This window comes from Chrysemys picta, chromosome 12 (assembly GCF_011386835.1).
Source record: "Chrysemys picta bellii isolate R12L10 chromosome 12, ASM1138683v2, whole genome shotgun sequence".
NCBI lineage: Eukaryota > Metazoa > Chordata > Testudines > Emydidae > Chrysemys > Chrysemys picta.
In genome coordinates, this window is record NC_088802.1 from 35,102,398 (window position 1) to 35,122,963 (window position 20,566).

General features: G+C 47.7%; 1 protein-coding gene across 5 annotated transcripts in view; it reads left to right on the forward strand.

Annotated features, from left to right (window-relative positions):
• Positions 1-20,566, forward strand: part of NTN1 (netrin 1) — a 266,079-nt gene that overhangs the window by 195,197 nt on the left and 50,316 nt on the right. For all 5 annotated transcript variants that reach the window (XM_024101647.3, XM_024101649.3, XM_024101648.3 and 2 more), the window contains one exon: positions 1,962-2,036. In XM_024101647.3, coding sequence (XP_023957415.1) covers positions 1,962-2,036 — 75 coding nt within the window. The remainder of the gene's footprint in view (positions 1-1,961; positions 2,037-20,566) is intronic.

Below are 20,566 nucleotides of genomic sequence, written 5' to 3' on the forward strand. Positions count from 1 at the left end.
CCACGCTGGAGTTACAGGAGGGAAGGTGAGCTGCGAAGCTGTGTGTTTGTTCTGGACATTTGACAAAGTTTGTTGCCAGCCTGAGGAGTGCCGGTGAAGAGCAAATTAGGGGATTTGACCTTACAAGGTCACTGGAGACTGAGTGAGTTAAAGGGGCCTGTATGAAGGGGAAATAGAGGTAGAATGGCCACAAGGTTGTAAGCGGCAATAGTGCTACAACCAGCTTCAGAAGATCAGGTCCAACGCTGGAGGAGATACAGGCAGACACTGCATGGTTCTGTTTAGAACATTCCAGCCAAAGGCTTATCTCCAGCAGCAAATTGCATCAGGTCAGAACATCAGCTCGGGGAGGTGTGTCAGAAAGTCACCTGCAACTTCCCATCAGCTGGATCTGGGCAAACCCTGCTGGGACCAGTGGCAGATGACTCATCTGCTTGTGCCCTGGCAGCCTTGCCCTTCACTGACACTGCTTCCCTTTCCTGCTTTCCTCCTCCCCGGCCCATAGTCACAGAGCTCTGGTGCCTCTCAGTGGCATTTGCATTTTTTTAAGGATTACCAAAAAACTGCTTAAAAATGGGAGAGAGGTAAGAAAGATGTTACAGAAGGGGTATTTTGTATGGATATCTGCCCCGATTCAGCCTGGCCTCCTGCCTGAGTCAAACTCTCACTCCCTTTACATCCCCCCCTCCCATCGGGCCCATTTGCAGCAGAGCAGCCGGGTGCACCAGAACCTCTAAGGCCAATGGTGGAAGCACCAACATCCAAGTCATTTAAAATTGTTACAGTGCCAAGGTGCAGTGCAGCCATGGCAACATGGCCATCGCATGGTTGCATGTGACGTTACTTTGTTGCCACCTTGTGCCAGTATATTTGCACATCACAGTGCAGTGTCATGGCGACAGGGGATGGATCACTTGATGATTACCTGTTCTGTTCATGCCCTCTGGGGCACCTGGCATTGGCCACTGTCGGTAGACAGGATACTGGGCTAGATGGACCTTTGGTCTGACCCAGTATGGCCGTTTTTATATTCTTATGGTAATGCAGTTTACTGCTGTTACATCATCACGTTGCAGCACGGCTGCATCATGACGTGTTGTCTGCTCCAGCCACGTGGCCAGACTTAGAACCGCCCTGTCAAAACTGGGATGGCTCTGCCAAAATCCAAGCAGGGAGGAGCCTCCGATGTATCAGGAATAAGTCAGTATCCAGTGGGCTGAAATGCATGGAATTGCTCCAGCACAGCAAACACAGTCACTATGTTGCCAGCGCTGCCAGAGCAACAGTCCCAGCTCCATCACATTAGTGGCAGTGGAACGCAGGCTGGTGTTCGGAGGAGTAAAATCATCATGTCACAGCAGTAGGGCCCATTAGAAATGAAACGTTCCTACTGGGGTATTTTATTTGCACACTCCAGTAGAGTGGACACCAAAAGGCTTTGCTAATGCTTCATGGGCTGCTAATTTCCTCTCTGACCTCTTTTGTTGGAGTGTGACCCCAGCCAGAATCTCTCTGCAATGAATGCCAAAGCCTGCCACAGGCCTGGGTTAGGGGTTACAATGAGGCCTCTGTGGGCTTTAATCAGGCTCCAGTTTGCAGTTTAAGAACAGGGGGAATTTGTGTGGCTCTCAAAAGAGCTGGGTGGCACAATAAGGGAGGCCCCGGGCTCTCCCATGAAGGCAGAGGCAGCCCGGCGAAGACAGCTAAAGGGATTCGTCAGGCGGGGAGGAGGGAGGATGGCTTCCTTTGTAAAAGGCTTTCTTTAGAAAGGAAGGTTTTGCTGAATGCCCCTGCTAGACGACCCAATCGGGGCCTGGCAGATGGATATCACAGGCATGCGGCTTATTCATGGCAGCCTGCAGCTTTTCTCGCTTCCCCCTCCCCCAGCCTTTTATGCATTTTTAAGGCTAATTTGTTTTGTTAATCTTTTCTTGCCCTCCCGCTTTCTCTCCCCCCTACAGATTGTGACTCATACTGCAAGGCGTCCAAGGGGAAGCTGAAGATTAACATGAAGAAATACTGCAAGAAAGACTATGGTGAGTTGTGCGTTCTTGGCCTTCCCAGCGTTTTTAAAATGAGGGGGATTTTAAAAAAACAGCTCTTTCCTAAAATGCAATTGGCCTCATTCATATTAGATGAGACTGCAAGGGATGAGCTCTAGCAGGTCTGAACCCAGGACCTGTTCTGCCCAGCATAGTCACAGTTTGTTCAAGAGACACGCGGGTATGTGGAAGGGACCACGTGCATTTCCAGGTGCACCTTGGAAGAACTCGTACATATGGAAGAAGCAGAGTGGTCAGGATTCCCGTACAGCTTCATCTCTGCTCGAATGCAATCTCTGTTCATTCCTGCCCCATGCTCTGAGTGTGTTGTAACCTGTATTTTAGGCATTATTTTTCTATGGTTTAGAGATGAAATCAGACTCCCTAAACAAGGCTCTAAATCGCAGTGATGCATGTGTGTGCAATGACACTTCTAAAACATGCAGTGATGATTTAAAAGTATGTGCAATGAACGGTGAACACAATTCCCCCAGGGTCCTTGCCCAGCCCCAACACTGCATTCTCTGTTACCTAGTGTCCTCTGGGGCCACGCCCACGCCTCAGCCCAAGTGATGCATACTCTGTGACAGCAGTGACTTTTTAAAATTGTTTTAGGCTTCGGAAGACTAGTGGCCAATGCTGCTTTGTCATTTGAGTGCATATACCCTTCCCCATCCAGCTACACCAGGCACAGCTCTCCCCATAGCACGGAAGGCTCATGGTTTGGTCTCCATGATACAGGTTATCATTAGCACTTAGCAATTTTCAGAGTGTCTGAAACAAGGAGTAGGGGAAGAGAAATGTCTGCACACAGTGACCGGTCTGCTGTGTCTTAGCAAGAGAATACTGTGTGTTTTATACAGTAGGATTTTAATGATTGTTCAAGTGAGGATGGCATCCAATTCATTGGGACACCTCCCAAAAGTCAGACCGTGCACAATCAAAAGCTCTCCCATCTCACTTGTCTGGAAAGTTACAGTTTTCCAAATGAGATGGGAACATCTAATCAAAAGACCAGCTTCAAAGGTTAAGATCATCCATGTTTTTCCACTTCCAGAGCCCTAACTTCCTATGCTCTGGCACTTACCAGGCAGAGTAGCTGGATAATTTGGCAAGAGGGGTGGTGGTGTGTCACATCACATGACTTAGCAGTACAGAGACCCCTGAAGTCAATGCTGAAGTGCCAGTTAATACCAGCAGAGAGCCTGTCCTCTAAGGGTTAGCTATTGGTTACACACTTCGGTTTTTTGTTTTGATTTAACGTAGATAAAATAAACCAAATGAGCTCCTAAGCTAAACTATCTGCCCCTAAGATGTAGGGGGACAAGCTTTATTGGACCAACTTCTGTTGGTGAGAAAGACAAACTTTCCAGCTGCACAGAGCTCTTCTTCGGGTCTGGGAAAGGTACTAAGATAGTCACAGCTAAATACCAGATGGTACCGATACACTTATGCAAAATGGTCTGATTCATTTGTAACACTAGTTTTGCCAGTGACTTCTATGGAGTTACTCCTGATTCACACCAGTGTATGTGAGAGAAGTATCATAGATTTTAAGGACAGAAGAGACTCTTAGATCATGTAGTCTATAAACACAGACCATAGAATTTTACTTCTGTATTGAGTCAAACATCAATCCTTTGTGTTTCTTATACCCTTTAATATGTTGATGCTTAGATCCTTGGTCATGAAGATATCTTTACAAAAAAGTTTGTAATGGAGCTGTGATTTAATTACATCATCAATATCTTTGACAAGTTCTCGGGCCAGTGTCAGCTGCAATTCAAAGTGTTGAGTCTCATCTATAGAGCACAGTGGGCCTCATTCTGATCCTAGATACTCTGGTAGCATTTCACTGAGGGGTCTCCAAAGAAGTCAACAGACTTACTGTGGGCTTAGCTGAAGTTAAATGAGGTTAGAATCTGTCTTGGCTTTTGGGGAGATCAACCCTGCTTCCCAAGTGTTGCCGTTGCAGTTGAGATTAGCTGGGGGTATTCTAGGTATTAGGAACCAGATTGATGGAAAATTCCTGTGCAATCTGTTAAGGATGGAATCAACAGCGCTCTGTAGAAATGTAACTAAAGTTTGTAGCAATGACTTCAAACATGCCTACAGGGACTGAGACCATTTCTATAGGGTTTTTTTTTAAGTCACCTATAGAATTCCACATTAGGGATCTAATTTTCTATTACATTTTATAGGATAGTCCAAAAATCCTACAGAAAAGTGATCATTTTCTGTTTAATTCCATGGGGCTTTCCCATGAGGGTGGGGGGACTGGAGGCAGCAGGCTGTGTGCAGTTGAGGACTCTGGACTCCTGAATTCACTTCCTTCACTAGGATGAGGCCCTGAGCCAACTTCTATTGAGGTCAATGGGAACCTTCCCGTTGACTGTAATGGATACTGGATTGGGCCCTGGCAGAGCCTGGGCCCCTTTCTCCCTTACATGGAAGCTCCTTTACCTCACCCTGGCAGTGTAAAGAAGACTTAAAGTGGGTGTGAATTACAGTTGTAACCACTTTAAAGCCCCTTGATGCTGTCAGAGTGAGGTAAAGAGGCCTTTGTGTAAATGATCAGCTTCCTGTGTATATTGATCTTCAGAGTCCATCTCTAAGCACTGGCTGTTGCCTATGTGCAGTGGGGGAGTGAACTGGTATATAATACACTATGTCAGGGGTCGGCAACGTTTGGCACGCGGTTCGCCAGGGTAAGCACCCTGGCGGGCCGGGCCAGTTTATTTACCTGCTGACGCGGCAGGTTCGGCCGATCGCGGCCCCCACTGGCCGCGGTTCGCCATCCCGGGCCAATGGGGGTGGTGGAAAGCTGCGGCCAGCACATCCCGCGCCGCTTCTCGCCGCCCCCATTGGCCCGGGACGGCGAACCGCGGCCAGTGGGGGCCGCGATCAGCCGAACTTGCCGCGTCAGCAAGTAAGTAAACTGGCCCGGCACGCCAGGGTGCTGACCCTGGTGAGCCGCGTGCCAAACGTTGCCAACCCCTGCACTATGTAAAGGGGTTCAGATCCACAGCTGGTGAAACTCAGCACATTGCAGGGTTGCTGTGTCAATCCAGGGCCAGTTTTTAATGTGATGCCCGACATTTTTAGTCAGGCATGCAGTTCTACACTGGCATGCAAAATGGCATCCTCCATGCAGCATGACCTCGTCCATATGGTGCGTACGAGCCCACCCTGTGCGAACGTGGCGTCCTCCAGGTGTGTTTGGGGGCCAGATGGAATTGTCCCATGGCCACAGCTGGTTCAAGGGCACACACGCATGCATTGCATACACTGCTCCAGTGATCTCAACAGTGCTACATCCACTTAGGAGCCAGTCTAGGGTATTTATTAAGGCCTTTTGTTTGTAATAGTTGCCTGTTAGGTTCAGTATTGTACATGCTCCTAGAGATGTACCGGGCATATTTTAAAATCAGTTCTTTAAACTAATGAATAATGAAATAATTACAAGATACTGTTTGGCCATGTTTTATTTCTGTGGGTGTCTTGATTTCATCCCCACCACTCCTATTCACAAGTAGCACATTATATCCCCATCCCATTGTCTCCCTTGCTGGGGGCTAAGATATTGTCATCCAAGCCCCGTACCCTACCCGTGTCATGTTTGGGGTTGATCAGTGGGATGTCGATTTCAAACTGTTGCTGTGTCAATCCAGGGCCAGTTTTTAATGTGATGCCTGGAGCAAGCCCAGATGAGCTCAGCTGAATGCTGGAGGCCTCTGGAAAAAAAATAAAAAGGCATCCTCTCTGTATCAAAGTTTCCAGCAGCAGTGGTAATGGCACCTCCTCCTCCTCGTTCCGAACGTGTAGTCACACCAGCCGCACGGCACATCCTGGAAGTGTTTGCAAACGCAGAACTAATTTCCATTTAACACTCCTTCACAACATCTTTTTCATACAAGGGAATTCCTGGCAGTGGCAGAAATTGCTGTGTTCCGAGATGCTCTGCTTTGGCTTTGTATTCTGATAGCTTCGCGTCAACTCACGCGATCAAGCGCGCACAGAGGGGCAGTAAGAAGAGGGCCCTGTTCTTGTACATATACCCGCCTCCTCTTCCACCCCCAGCTCCCACCCACCCTCCCTGTGAAATAAAATTCCATCGTGCATTTACAGAATTAAACCCTGAATAATTTATAATCTTTGTTTTCTAACATGGTGGGGAGAGGGGGCAAACTTTGAAACAGCAGCAATCAGGACTTTCCCAGCCAGTCCCACCGCGCAGGGTTTGAATGCAAAATCTGCCTGTTTATTCTTGCTTTATACCACATGGCAAATGTGTTCTGAAGTTTAAATGCAAGACCATCCCCATTCTGCAACAATGAACAGGCAGGGCTGGAATGCATTCACTACAGAATATTAAAAAGGACCCTGCCAAATTCTGCTCCCACTGATACACGAGCCACCAGGGGTTTGAAATCCTATTTTAAAATCAGCCACACATGTCTTTCCTTAGCGTTACTTACAAGTAGCGCCCTCAATTATTAGAGGGAAATAATTTTGAAAATCACAAGCACTTTTTATCTTTGAAGCTGGGTGTTGACTTTTTGCATTTCACAAGTTAGTTTCAACATCATTTCCAGTCAGTTACAGATCCTGGTTCTCACGCACTAGCAGTCTTGCAATGTAGGAATTTTACAGCATGGCAACAGTTAGGGTGGTTTCACCCCCCAAAATTCTTGTTTTTATTGATTTAAAAAAAATCTCTATTAGGTTTTGTGAAACATTTTTTAAAAGAAGAACTAAAGTTTTGGGCTTCAACAATCTCATGCTATTGCTTTAAGATGCTGTCCTGTCAGATACTACAGTTGTGAATACAGTATAAAAACCTGTATAGAACAGTACAAAAACCTATACTTGCAATGAAGCACTCTAGAGGGATGCATAGGCAGAAAGAGGGGCTATGGAAGTTGCAATATTTTGTTTATTTTTGTTCCATCCAGTGGCAACATTTGTTTAAAAAAAAACCCAAAAAACAGAACAAAAACTTTCCAAGGAAGTTTGTGTAGGGGGTTGGGTTCCGATCCTGAGACGTGCTGAGACCCTGCTGGGAAGTGGAGCGTCCCTTCACCTCCACTCAGGCCCCCCAGGATCATACCTGTAATGCAGTTCATACCATTCTCCCATGCCCAAACAGGCCTACGGTCAGTAGATCATCTTAGCTGGAGCTAAAGAACATTTGGGACTCTACTTTTTCAAGCAGTGATGTTTGAGTGAACGTACCAAACAGTATCAAGTCAAATGAAGGAACATCCAAGGGCATCAAAAATGTGTACTCCTTGGCTATGCACAGGGAGAAGAGGGTGGGGGCAAGGGAGCCCAGCCACATAGGCTAGCCGGCACTCATGCTGGTGGGGCCTTGTAAGCATGCATTAGGTGAGGGCAGCCCAGCTTCCGAAACATTCCAGGAGGGAATAAAGGATTGAAAAGGCGCCCGGAGTGATAATAAAGACTTTTTGACTGACACCCCAGCGGGAAGCCAATTAGGAAGCAGTTTGCCTCAACTTTACGGAATGATAGCAGCTCTGAATGTCCTAAAAAGCCCCAATTAGGTTGAACATGGTTACTTCTCCTGTGAGCTAAAGCGGGGAGCTATCATCTGGATAGCTCTGCTCAATAGGGCTTTTTATCTTCCTTTTTAATTCAGTGACTCAAAGCGGATCTTTTTATTTATTTATTTTTATCTATTTGTGCTTTTTTTTAAATAGGCTGTTTCCCGCAAAGTATATTCTGTACAAATATTTTGAGCTAAGCCATGTAAGAGGGATGCAACTTCAATTTAAACCTCAGTGAGACTTGGGGTAGGACAAAATTCTTTTTACTTTACTACTAAGTGGAATTAGTTAATGACTTTGCTAAATCCCCGTTACACAGAAAACAAGACCGAGCTGGTAAACTGGAAGGTTGTTAAACTTTCTGAGCTCAGGGCTTTGCAAGCAATGCACTGGGAAGCCTTGGGTTTGTGGGGATATCTAGGTTTGGGGGTGACGTTGGTGAGGAGACACCCCCCCATCTTCCTGGCCTAGTGAAGAAGTGCATGGCAGAGGTTACTTCTCAGCTGCTTTGCACCTTGTGTGGTCGTTCATAGTTGTGCAAAGAGGGTGTGGGACACTCGCACTATGGTGTGAATGAGCGGAGGATTCTGACAGGATAGCATTTTACTCCCATTTCCACAGGGGTCAATGACATGCAGCGTGCAAGGCAAAGGAGAATTAGACCCCTGGTTTCCATTCTAATGGAGGTACAGCCTTCTCTGCAGGCCAGCCCCTGGAGTCAAATGTACTTGGTTTGCTGCAGCTCCATTTGTCTCCTGTTTATTCACAGTGGCTTAGGCCAGGTCTACACTTGCAAAGATTGCCAGTTTAGTTCTACCTCTATAGCTACACCAGCAAACGCTCCTAGTGCAGGTGTGGGTATACTGGCAAAAAAGTTATTTTGCCAGTAATGCTGATACCAGGACAGCAAGCAGATTAAGCTATACCAGGAAAAGCCCTTTTAGGTTTGTATAACTGCATCTCCACTAGAGCTTTTGCCAGGATAGTAATGTAGAAAAAAAAATCATCCCCCCTAACCAACATTGCTATACTAGTAAAAGCATAGGCCTGGACTTAGACCAAATACTCTGGTCCAACTGAGATGTGCTCAGCACTAGAATGTGAAGCAATCCCCCATCAGATTCAAGTACTGAGCCATTCTTTAAGCCACCCTTTGTGCCTACCCCATTCAGAGCTGTCTGACCACTTGGCTGCTACCCAGGCAAATTAGATCAGCCTCAGGGTTGCTCTACTTTACTCAAGCTATTTGTGGTCTTAGAGGGCCAATCCCAAATCCAGGGATCAGAGAGGTGTTGAGATTCCCCAGCCTGGCCCCAAGTGCTGGGTAGCGGGGAGAGCATTGGAGCTGCTATGCTAGCCTTACACCATGGAGGGGTCCCTAATGCAAGAGGAATCCTTCCTTGGCCAGTTAAGCTGGCTTTAAAGTTGTTTTGTCCTACGAGAGACACACAAAGCAACCATAACTGGCCAGGGAATTTGGCCCAGGGAAGTTTCTGTTCATGTGACTCCAGGGTGAGCATTGGTGCCTGACTCCAAGCTCATGGAGATCTCAGCAGCAGTTCTGTGGCCACCGGTGAGAATTTCGAGCTATATTTGTCCAGGATGCTGCTGGCTGCATCAGCATCACTAGAGAATCTGCCCTTCCACCAGCACAACTGGGTACTTGGATCAGGTACCTGGCATCAGTATTTGACCCGAGGGAGTGATGGGTGCTCAGCACCTCTGAAAAGCCAGCCACTTATTTAGATCCCTGCATTTCAAGCCTTGGTTTTCCTGTCGGTAGGTGTCTTTTACCTGTGGTGCCTAACCAGTGATGAACAGGAACTATGTTAATCATTCAAAAACCAGTAGGAGAACACTTCAGTCTCCCTGGTCACTCAATAATAGACCGAAAAGTGACAATTCTTCAATGTTAAACAGTGCCCCCAGGTCCAAGGGGCTGAGCCCAAGCAGCTGGAGCTGTTGGAGCATTCACTGACAACACTAAGCGGGTGAGAGGCCTCAATTAATAGAGAATTAAAGGAGGATAATATAACTAATGCCAGTCAAGACAGGTTTATGGAAAATATATCCTGTCAACTTGATATCTATTTCTGAAGTTTGGCTCCTAATGGTAATAGTGTGGATGTAATATACATAGACTTCTGTAAGGTGTTTGACTTGGTAGCACATGATAGTCTGATTAAAAAAACTAGAAAAATATGAAATTAACATGGTACACATGAAAAGCTCGCTAACCAATATGTCTCAGAATGTAATTGTAAACTGTGTTTCTAGTGGAGTCCCACAGGAATCGGTTCTTGGCCCTAAGCTATTTAACATTTTTATCAATGCTGTGGAAGAAAACATAAAATCATTACTGATAAAGTCTTGGGAGAGTAGTAAGTAATGAAGAGGACACATCAGTGATACAGAACAATCTGGATTGTTTAGTAAACTAGCTACAAGGAAACACTATGCATTTTACTGTAGCTAAATGTAAATATATACATCTAGGAACAAAGAATGTAGGCCCCTACTTAGAGGATGGGAAGCAGTGACTCTGAAAAAGATTTGGGGGTTGTGGTGGATCAGCAGCTGAACATGAGCTCCTAGTGTAATGCTGTGGCCAAAAGAGCTAATGCAATCCGTGAATGCATAAACAGGGAAACCTTGAGTGGGATTACAGAGATTATTTGTTTACTTCTGTGTTTGGCACTGGTGTGACTGTGTCTGGAATATTGTGTCTAGTTCTGCCATCCATAATTCAAGAGGGATGTTGATAAATTGGAGAGGGTTCAGAGAAGATCCACAAGAATGATTGATTAACGGCTTAGAAAACCTGCCTTATCGTGACAGAGCTCCATCTATTTAGTTTAACAAAAAGAAGGTTAAGGTGATTTGAATACAGCCTCTAAGTACCTACATGGGGAACAACTATTTAACAAAAAGAAGAACAGGAGTACTTGTGGCACCTTAGAGACTAACAAATTTATTAGATGCATATGCATCCGAAGAAGTGGGCTGTAGTCCACGAAAGCTTATGCTCTAATAAATTTGTTATTCTCTAAGGTGCCACAAGTACTGTACTCCTGTTCTTCTTTTTGCGGATACAGACTAACATGGCTGCTACTCTGAAAACTATTTAACAGTGGACTCTTCAATCCAACAGTGGGCAGAGAAAGATCTAACATGAGCCAATGGCTGGAAGTTGAAGCTAGACGAATTCAGGCTAGAAATAAGGCGTACATTTTTAACAGGGAGAGTCGTTAACCACTGGAACAATTTACCCAGGGCTGTGGTGGATTCTCCCTCACTGACAATTTTTAAATCTAGACTGAATGTTTGTCTAAAAGCTCTGCTCCGGGAATTGTTTTGAGGCAGGTCTCTGGCCTGCGTCGTACAGGAGGTCAGACTAGATCATCACAATGGTCCTTTCTGGCCTTGGGATCCATGAATCTGTGAAGGAGCAGTGAAGGGAGCAAAATAACGCAAAGGGAGGTAGGGCCTATGAAAGTCAGTGGGAGTCTCGTTACTGGTGTCGGTGGGCAATGGATAAGGATCCCACTCCTCAAAGGTATTTAGGTGTCTCACTCCCAGGGCCGGCTCTGGCTTTTTTGCCACCCCAGGCAAAAAAGCCGCCGGCCGCCCCCCCCCCCCCCCCCCGCCGCGGGGGGGGGGGGGGGGGGAGAGGGCGGCCGGAGCCCCGGGGGGAGGGCGGCGAGCCCCGCTCTCCCCCCGGCGGCCAGAGCGCAGGGGGCAGGGTGGTGAGCCCCCGCCAGGGTTCGCCGCTCTCCCCCTGGCGGCCGGGGGGAGAGCCCCAGCCAGGGCTCGCCGCTCTCCCCCCGGCGGCCGGGGGGAGGGCGCCGGGGGGGAGGGCGGCCAGAGCGCCGGGGGGAGGGCGGCGAGCCCGGCCGTGGCCCCGCTCTCCCCGGGGGGCGGAGCGCCGCGCCGCCCCCCTCCAGGTGCCGCCCCAAGCACAAGCTTGGTGGGCTGGTGCCTGGAGCCGGCCCTGCTCACTCCTATTGAAAATGGGAATTCGGTACCTAATACCGTTGAGGATCTGGGCCAAGGCCACTAGAGATTTGAGCAAGAAATATCACCACGAGATTCAGTTTGGAACCCAGCTGCTAATACATGTTGGGAGAACTAGCACGACACATACCTAGTGTGTGAGAAGGAGCAACCTAGAGGGAAGCAAGAGTGAGAGTGCCTCAATCTGAAAATGGATGACACATTAGGCATGAATATGCAATGTGATGCAGCTGCCAAAAGAAAAAGGGCTAGTCTAGTTTTGGGGTTGCAGATGGAGAGGCACACATCATCACAAAGCCCCAGGGAAGCCCCAGGCCCTTCTCTCTGCAGCTCTGGAATATTAGCCTGCTTCTTTTCTTACCATGGGCTTTAGTGGAGTTACTCCAGTTTTACACCGCTGGGAGGGAGAAGAGAATTGGGCCAATTGTGATCATTTCTGGGCAACTATTTACTAAAAGAGATAGGCAAGTTGGAGGGAGTTCAGAGAAGAGAAACCCAAAGTGGTTATAGCTTCATGTGGCCAAGCTGAAGAAGTTAAACCTGCATAGCCTGAAGCACAGTAACAATCTGCAGGTTATTAGAATGGTCTGAAGTCCAAAGAGGCAGAGGAATAATTTAGTGAAGTACGGGGACTTTTAGACTGAATATAAACTTCCCATGGAATAAGTTTCCTAAGGGATCCCCCTATTGCCTGGCCCACTTAGCACAGAACTGGACAGGCCAGTCTGGCGCTGGCAGGGAGATGGACGGGATTAAATAGCCCATTTCCATCCCTCGAGTCTCTGGCTGTTCCACTCTCTGAGGAGGGAAGGATTCTGTCATTTCCAGCTCAGCTTCGGAATCTCCATTACAATCTCTTTGGCAGTCCCAGACGCTCTCTCCTCACCTGAAAGCTCTGGCACCAGGCCCAGTGAAGCCAAATCCTGAGCAGCCATGAAGGAGAAAGCAAAACCACAGGCTGCGTTTGTAGGGATTCCCGGCTCCATTCCCTAGCACAATAGGATTTGGGCTAATTGGTGGCTTTGGAGGGGCTGAGGACAGGCCTGGGTCAGCATAGAAAGTGACTGGGTATTGACCTCTAGAGAAGGTAGCACCTCCAGGTCAAAGCTGAGGTCATTAGGAGGCCAGGGAAGGAAAGATTAACTGCCCCGCGGTATGTTTGTGCTGCGCCACACCTGGCCCGTGAATAAACAGAAGGTTTCAATTTCCAGAGCTGTTAATCTCTTAATTCTTACAGACATGTGCATTATACATTCTCCCCCTCCCCCTCCTCGCTCTCTTACCCCCTCTCCCTTCCTCTCCAAATGCAAAAATAAATCTACCCACAGGAACCCTGGGCATTGAGACTTCTTGTTCACAGTCCTTCTGACTTCGCTCGGGAGGGTTCCCTTTGCCCCAGCATGGGCCCAATCCTGTACAACTGAAGCCAGAGGGAGCAGGTTTGTAGCCTCTTCATGGGGACCCCAGTGTGAACAGTGTCACCAAACTAGGAGTGAGCCCTTCCTCCTGCCTCTCCAGAGGGACCTGATCCTGTCCACTCCCACTGACATCTCGGGGGCTGCTCCGCACCTGACGCTATCCAGCCTTGCATGCGAGTTCCCTTCGGCTTTGAACAGATTCGCTTGCCCACGAACAAGCAGCAACCACAAGCCCCTTCTTAAAGCAAGATCCAAAGCTGTCCTCCCTGTGCCCCATGCAGCAAACTCCTTGAGAGCAGAGCGTTCAGCCCCTTTCTGAGTGTAGCAGGAAATGACCCCCCAACACCCACATCCCTTTAGCACACCCAGGGGAGTGAAGGGAATTAGTGGGATGGGGGGGCAGCCTTCCAAAGTCGCTTGACTGCCGTTGCACAGTGTGCTGCCCGGCAGCTAGCCCACCCCCGCTCCCTTGACTCACCAGTCCCTTCCCAATCAACATTTGGAAGAGGGGCTGGGGGGGTGGGGGGAGATGGTGGGATCCTATTCGAAAAGGTGAGATCATCTTCTCACTCTGCCCTTTCTTGGAAAAATCCTTCCTTCACTGAGATTTCAGTTAGTCACCCCTTTGTTGAAAGGCATCTTGGCAGCGGCACATGGAAAAATCAAAATATGTTTTGAAAAGGCAACTTTTTAAAAGTATTCCACATAGAAACCTAAACCGATCCATTCTGAGGTGGCCCCTAGGGACAGACTGTGAGAGTGAGGGGATAACCCATACCTCTGCTTTTTATAAAGCCTCTCTCCAGAAGAGAGACCTCCTGTCCGTATTAGTGTGGAGAAACCATATTTCTGAATGCAGGGGGAAAGTCCATGGAGCGGGAGTGAATTGCTGTGAAATCCCCAGCATAACTGTGTCCATATGCTCTGGAATGCTGTGTGGCAAAGGAAAATTCTGGGGGAGAGGAACACTGAGGTAACCTGCTCTTCCAGGGCTGTAATAAAACTGGCGCAAGAATGAATTAGACCGTGCGAAAAGGAAAGGGCCTGGATGGGTCACACCCTCTCAAACAGCAAGAGATTAAACCTCATAAATCTCTGATATTAAACTGGTATGACACGGGTGAACCTAACCAATAAAACAGTGCTGCAGTGTGAATGCTGTCTTCCAATACTGGTATGAATGCTGCTGGAGAGGCAGGATGGAACCAGAACCATCTGACTGGATTGCCCTTAAATGTGAAGAGTTTAGATGAGCTAGGAACAGGATCAGAGCCATTACTGGGATTTGTTTCTGCTGCTATTGCCATCTGTGGCAAAACAGCCATTGACTTCAATGGCAGCAGAATTTTCACTCCCCAACCTGGTTAGTGAAAACTGAACAGATGCACATAAGGGGCTGGACTAAAGTTGTCTAGATTTAGGTCCAAATCCTGGCTTTGTGATTGGCTTCCTATGTGACCTTGGGCAAGTCACATGATCTCTGTGGCTCAGTTCCTGGGCTATCAAACAAGGATGATGTTACATCCCTACAGCATAGGGGTGCAATAAGGGTAAATACATTAGTGTTTGTGGAGTGCCCAGCTACCACAGGGATGGTGGGGTGGTGCCCATAGACAGGCTTATTAGTGAATAAACTGGTACCTGTGTCACTTATAAAAACAGGTCAAACCCTCATGAACTTAGGGTGCTTGGGTGACATGGAACCTGACCCTGAGCCACCACTGGGTTTAGGTTAGGGCTTGCAAAAGCAAAACCCATCTGAGATTCTCCAGGATGCAACCCAGCCACACTTTAGCCTTCGCCAGCATCTTCCATCTGAGGCGCTCAGAGTGTTTTACAAATGTTGGCTGATTAAGCCAACATTTGTAAAACACAGTAATCCTGTGCAATCAGTGTATTTTCCTTAATATGTTATCACTCACAATAAAATGAGCTGCTAGACACCCCAGCTTGCATGGTGGCATTTTCCATCAAGTACCTGCCATTTGGGGTTCTTTGGAGACTCCTTCCACAAGATACCAAGACCTTCTCTGCAATAAATTCACACACACACACCACCCAGCAGTAAGTTGAGCCTGCCTGATTAATGATAATGTTAAAAATAATAGGTAAAGGTGAGCATTGAAGCTAGAACATTTTAGGAAATGTTACCCTTTTACAGTATTGCCAACTCTCACGCTATTTGATGCCTTTCTTAAAGCCCTAGCTTCTGGAGTCCTGTGATTATGTCAGAAGCTCCATTTGGGGGGGGGGGTTGTTTTAAAAAAAGTAAATTTCTAAGTATCATAGCTGAGGAGAAAAGCTTAAAAGCAGGGACCCTAAAAACTCAGGAACCAGAAGGCAAATAAAAAGAACCCCAAATTGGTTATATTTGAAAATTTCCTGATTTTTTTTTAAGGCAATCTCATGATTTTCAGGACCTGACTCAAGCGTTTTGAACTCTGGGGGTTGACAGTGCTGCTTTCATTTGGTCTTTTATGATGATGGCCTCCAACATTTTTTTAAAATCTATTTTTTTTAATTGACATATCAGGTCCTCACATCCTCCTCGTTGTCACATGAGGCTGTAACCTGCGCTACGGTGGGAGGGGCTACCAGTTGTTGCCCTGTTTAAAGATCACAGCAGTGTATTGCCATCTGGTGGCTGTCTCAGGGTATGTCCAAAGTAAATTTGGTGGGTTTCGAGTCAGCTCCCAGTGACGAGGTGTCCATGCCACCACAACTTCAGAGGGACCTAGGGCAGAATGGCCCATAACAACTGAGCATCTTCCCATCTCTGGGATAGTACCTCACCATCCTGGCTGAGGCATGTCAGTGCTTTAGTGCAGGGGTGTGTGGCTAGCCCTGCAGCTGCCTGTGCTGTACCTGTCCTGTGTTTAAGCAGAGCATTTCATTCTCTGGGACTGTATCTCTGAAATAAATAGGAAGAAAGCAAAGAAAGAAGAAGTGGGACCGCTGAAGACTATTGCTGGAGAGGAGATAAAAGACAATCTAGGCATGGCGCAATATCTCAATGAATATTTTGCATCGGTGTTTAATGAGGCCAATGAAGGTATTAGGGATACTAGCACCACTACAGAGGGGCATTCAGGATGGGGGATTACCGTATCCGAGGTAGAAATAAAACTTGAACACCTTAATGGGGCTAAGTCGGGAGGACCGGACGATCTTCATCCGAGAATATTGAAGGAATTGGCGCGGGAAATAGCAGGCCCATTAGCGATAATATTTAATGAATCTGTAAACTCAGGGGTGGTCCTGTTAGACTGGAGAATAGCTAATGTGGTTCCTATTTTCAAGAAAGGGAAAAAAAGTGATCCGGGTAACTACAGGCCTGTTAGTTTAACATCTGTAGTGTGCAAGGTGTTAGAGAAAATTCTGAAAGAGAAACTAGTTGAGGACCTGGAGGTTAATGGCAATTGCAATAAATTACAACATGGTTTTACGAAGGGCAGATCGTGCCAAACGAATCTGATCTCCTTCTTTGAGAAAGTAACAGACTTATTAGATAAGGGAAATGCGGTGGACCTAATATACCTGGATTTCAGTAAAGCGTTTGATACTGTACCCCATGAGGAATTATTGGTTAAACTGAAAAACATGGGGATCGATATGAAAATCCAGAGGTGGATAAGGAATTGGTTAATGGGGAGAATGCAGTGGGTCGTATTGAAGGGTGAACTGTCAGGTTGGAGGGAGGTTACTAGTGGAGTGCCTCAAGGTTCGGTTTTGGGACCCATTTTATTTAATCTATTTATAACTGACCTCGGAACCGATTGCAGGAGTGGGCTGATAAAGTTTGCGGATGATACGAAGGTGGGAGGCGTTGTAAATTCGGAGGAGGATAGGGATATTCTGCAGGGAGACTTGAATGAGCTTGTGAATTGAAGTATCAGAAATAGGATGAAATTTAATAGTGAAAAGTGTAAGGTGATGTATTTGGGGATGACTAATAACAATTTTAGTTACAAGATGGGGACGCATTGGTTAGAAGTAACGGAAGAGGAGAAGGACCTAGGGGTCCTTGTAGACCGCAGGATGACTATGAGTCGACAATGTGACGTGGCGGTGAAAAAAGCCAATGCTGTCTTGGGATGCATTAGGCAAGGTATATCTAGTAGGGATAAGGAGGTACTGCTTCCGTTGTACAAGGCGCTGGTGAGACCTCATTTGGAGTACTGTGTGCAGTTCTGGTCTCCCATGTTTAAAAAAGATGAACTCAAACTGGAACGGGTGCAGAGAAGGGCCACTAGGATGATCAGAGGAATGGAAAACCTGTCGTATGAAAGGAGACTAGAGGAGCTTGGGTTGTTTAGTCTGACAAAGCGAAGGCTGAGGGGGGATATGATTGCTATCTTTAAATATATTAGAGGGATTAATACAAGGGAGGGAGAGGAATTATTCCAGCTTAGTACTAATGTGGATACGAGAACGAATGGATATAAACTGGCCGTGGGGAAGTTCAGGCTTGAAATTAGACGAAGGTTTCTGACCGTCAGAGGGGTGAAATATTGGAACGGCCTTCCGAGGGAAACGGTGGGGGCGACGGACCTGTCTGGTTTTAAGATTAAGTTAGATAAGTTTATGGAGGGAATGGTTTAATGGTAAAACATAGTAGTCAAGGAAAACCAAGCAATGGTAGGTAAATAGTAAAATGGCTAACAGGGGTCAGGCTGGAGACTCTTGCCTATATGCTCGGGGGTCTTACTGATCGCCATATTTGGGGTCAGGAAGGAATTTTCCTCCAGGGCAGATTGGCTGAGCCTCTGGAGGTTTTTCGCCTTCCTCTGCAGCATGGGGCAGGGATCACTAGCAGGAGGGTCTCTGCCGATTTAAGTCACTAAAAACAGGATTGGGGACTTCAACAGCAGAGTCCAGGGAAGGGGTAGGGACGGTTTTATGGCCTGCAGCATGCAGGGGGTCAGACCAGATGATCATAATGGTCCCTTCTGACCTTAAAGTCTATAAGTCTATGAGTCTGAGAGCTTTAACCACAACAAAAGGCCTGGCAACAGGTGGAAGTTGCATTGGTTTCACTTACATCGGGATTTAAGTGAAATCAGTGCAAACCAGTGTGTGGACACACTTGTATCAGTTCAGAACTGGTTAATTGCAGGGGCAAGCCAAACAGCTATAAACCAGGTTTCCATCGAGTTAACAGCGTCCACGCACAAAGCTGCACTGGTTTAATTGAATTAGTTTCACACCACATCTTCAGTTAAATCCAGGCAACTGTGTGTGTAGACCAGGCCTTGGAGACAAACAAAGTCTTTACTCTGGTTTGACTCATTCCTGAGTCAAACCGACATCTCATTGAGGCCAATGTGCCTTTTGCCTGAGGGAGGAGTGTATAAATGGAGCAAATGGTCTAACGCAGAGGTTCTCAAACCGGGGGTCGTGACCCCCCAGGGGGTCGCGAGGTTATTACCTGGGGGTCGCAAGCTGTGAGCCTTCACCCCCAAACTCTGCTTCACCTCCAACATGTATAATAGTGTTAAATATAAAAAACAGGGGTTTTTTTAAATGTAGACTGTGGGGTCACACTCAGAGGCTTGCTATGTGAAAGGGGTCACCAGTGCAAAAGTTTGAGACCCATTGGTCTAAGGAAAGAAACCCCATTGCTGATCCAAGTGAGGCGCTGTCCTGTGGAATTAACCACACCCGCACATTTCACTGGCTTGAGATAGCAGTGGGCCTGCCCGGGTACCCGCGCCACTGGCTGGGAGCCTGGAAAGCAACAGCCAGTTTTGCAAATGCAGGGCTAGGGGAGAGGTTAAGAAGAAGGTGGCTAGCTGATTTTTCAAAGCCCAAAGCAAACAAGCAGGCGAAGGCAGCCAGAGGGATGCCTGCTCTGCTCTCCTCTCGGCCGCTGGAGCTGTGTGCTCCCAAGGTATTCTATTCAAGAACTGGACAGGAGCCATTCCGTGTTGAAAACCGGTGTCATCAGCCCAGGCTGCAGCCAGAGCTCTGTGAAAGCTGTGACTCATTTGATTTTGTTCTCCCCTCAGGGGGTACATTGCTGGAACTTAGCAGCATCACATGGCTGCTTACGGGGCACCCGCTGGTTGCTTCAACAGCTCGCCTCAATTACGAATCACAGCAATTTCGCCCATCATGTATTTCTTATGCCAGGGCTCAGACTAATCCACTTTGCCTCTGATCATCGGGTGGGCTTTGTGGCTTGCCGTGTGAGCACCACTGTGAATGCAATGGGGGTGATGCCTTGCAGCGGGAAGTTCCCCTCTTCCCCGCTGGGAGAGGTTACCAGCCCTGTTAACCAGCTGGCTTGTCAAAGCTTCCTTTGGCTAAATGCTGATTTAATCTCCCTGCTCGTTGGCTGGGCCTCCGAGCAACGATGGGAGGAGGAACGGGCTGCGAGTGTGCATGTCTGTCTTCTGAGCATTGCTGCGCTGCCCTGGCCGTGTGCTTCGCCAAGCCAGTTCCCAGTGGGGCCAGGCAGGGGGAAAGAGGGAGACAGTTAAGTTGTTAATTAACCCCAAAAGGCTCTGATGAGATCATACTCCACAAGGATGCCCAGCAGTGGCTTGCACTGAGATCGGAAGCATGACAAGGCCGTGCCCTAGGCCTTGGTTGTCCACCTGTGTCAGGGGGAACGGTTCAGGAGCCAGTGGAGTAAACACCTTCCCTGCCACCATTAATCGCCCTGTGGAACAAGAGCATGGCCTGTCTGCCGACACCAGAGTGCTGGGCTCATGGGCCACCGCAGTGGGATCAGCATTGCAGAGAGGTCACAGCGCCTGGCAATGACATTTATCACTGGCTTCTCTGCCCTCTGGGAGGTTCCAAGTGACTGGAAAACACTGGAGCTGCCCCAGAGGCCACGTTGCAGTCGCACCCCTCTATCTCCCCACCCCGCAGCGATGCACACAGCTGACTTTCCTCTTGTTGGGTTCAGAGGCTATTTGTTAGGCTATTTTCAGACAAGACCTGCAGGCCTAGCCAATGGAGCCCAATGAGAAAAATCAGTGAGACAAGGTGTGACAGTTCCCTGACACCACCAGCCTGTTAGCCACTCAAACAGGCACCTCTGGGCTTTGCCCTGCAGGCTAACAGTAGGTGCACCCCCCATCCCTGTTCCCCTTTGAGGCGGTCCCCTGTATCACCCAGCCTCTTCTCCACTGAGCACTCACAGAACTAGCAGGTCTTCTGTCCCCAAGGAACCAGTGCACACACCAGCATGTGAGAGTCATCACAGGCACCGCTGCTCGTTTAATACCACAGCACTGAGATTTAGTTATAGTGAAACCAGCCGTCAATTCATTATCACAGATCACCATTTCAGAGAGGGTGAGCAGGGATAATGGTAAGAAAAGGGTTACATATAAAACCAAATTATAAGATGCTTCCTACAGTCTAACCCTTGCAGGCTAACCTGCAGACTAAATCATTAGATCCTACCCCAAATGTCCTCTGGCGTTTTCAGATCCTGTTTTCATGACTATCAATGCACTGTTTGCTTCGCAGGTGCAAGAGAAAGGGTGTCACTCTGGCCTTCTCCTTGTAG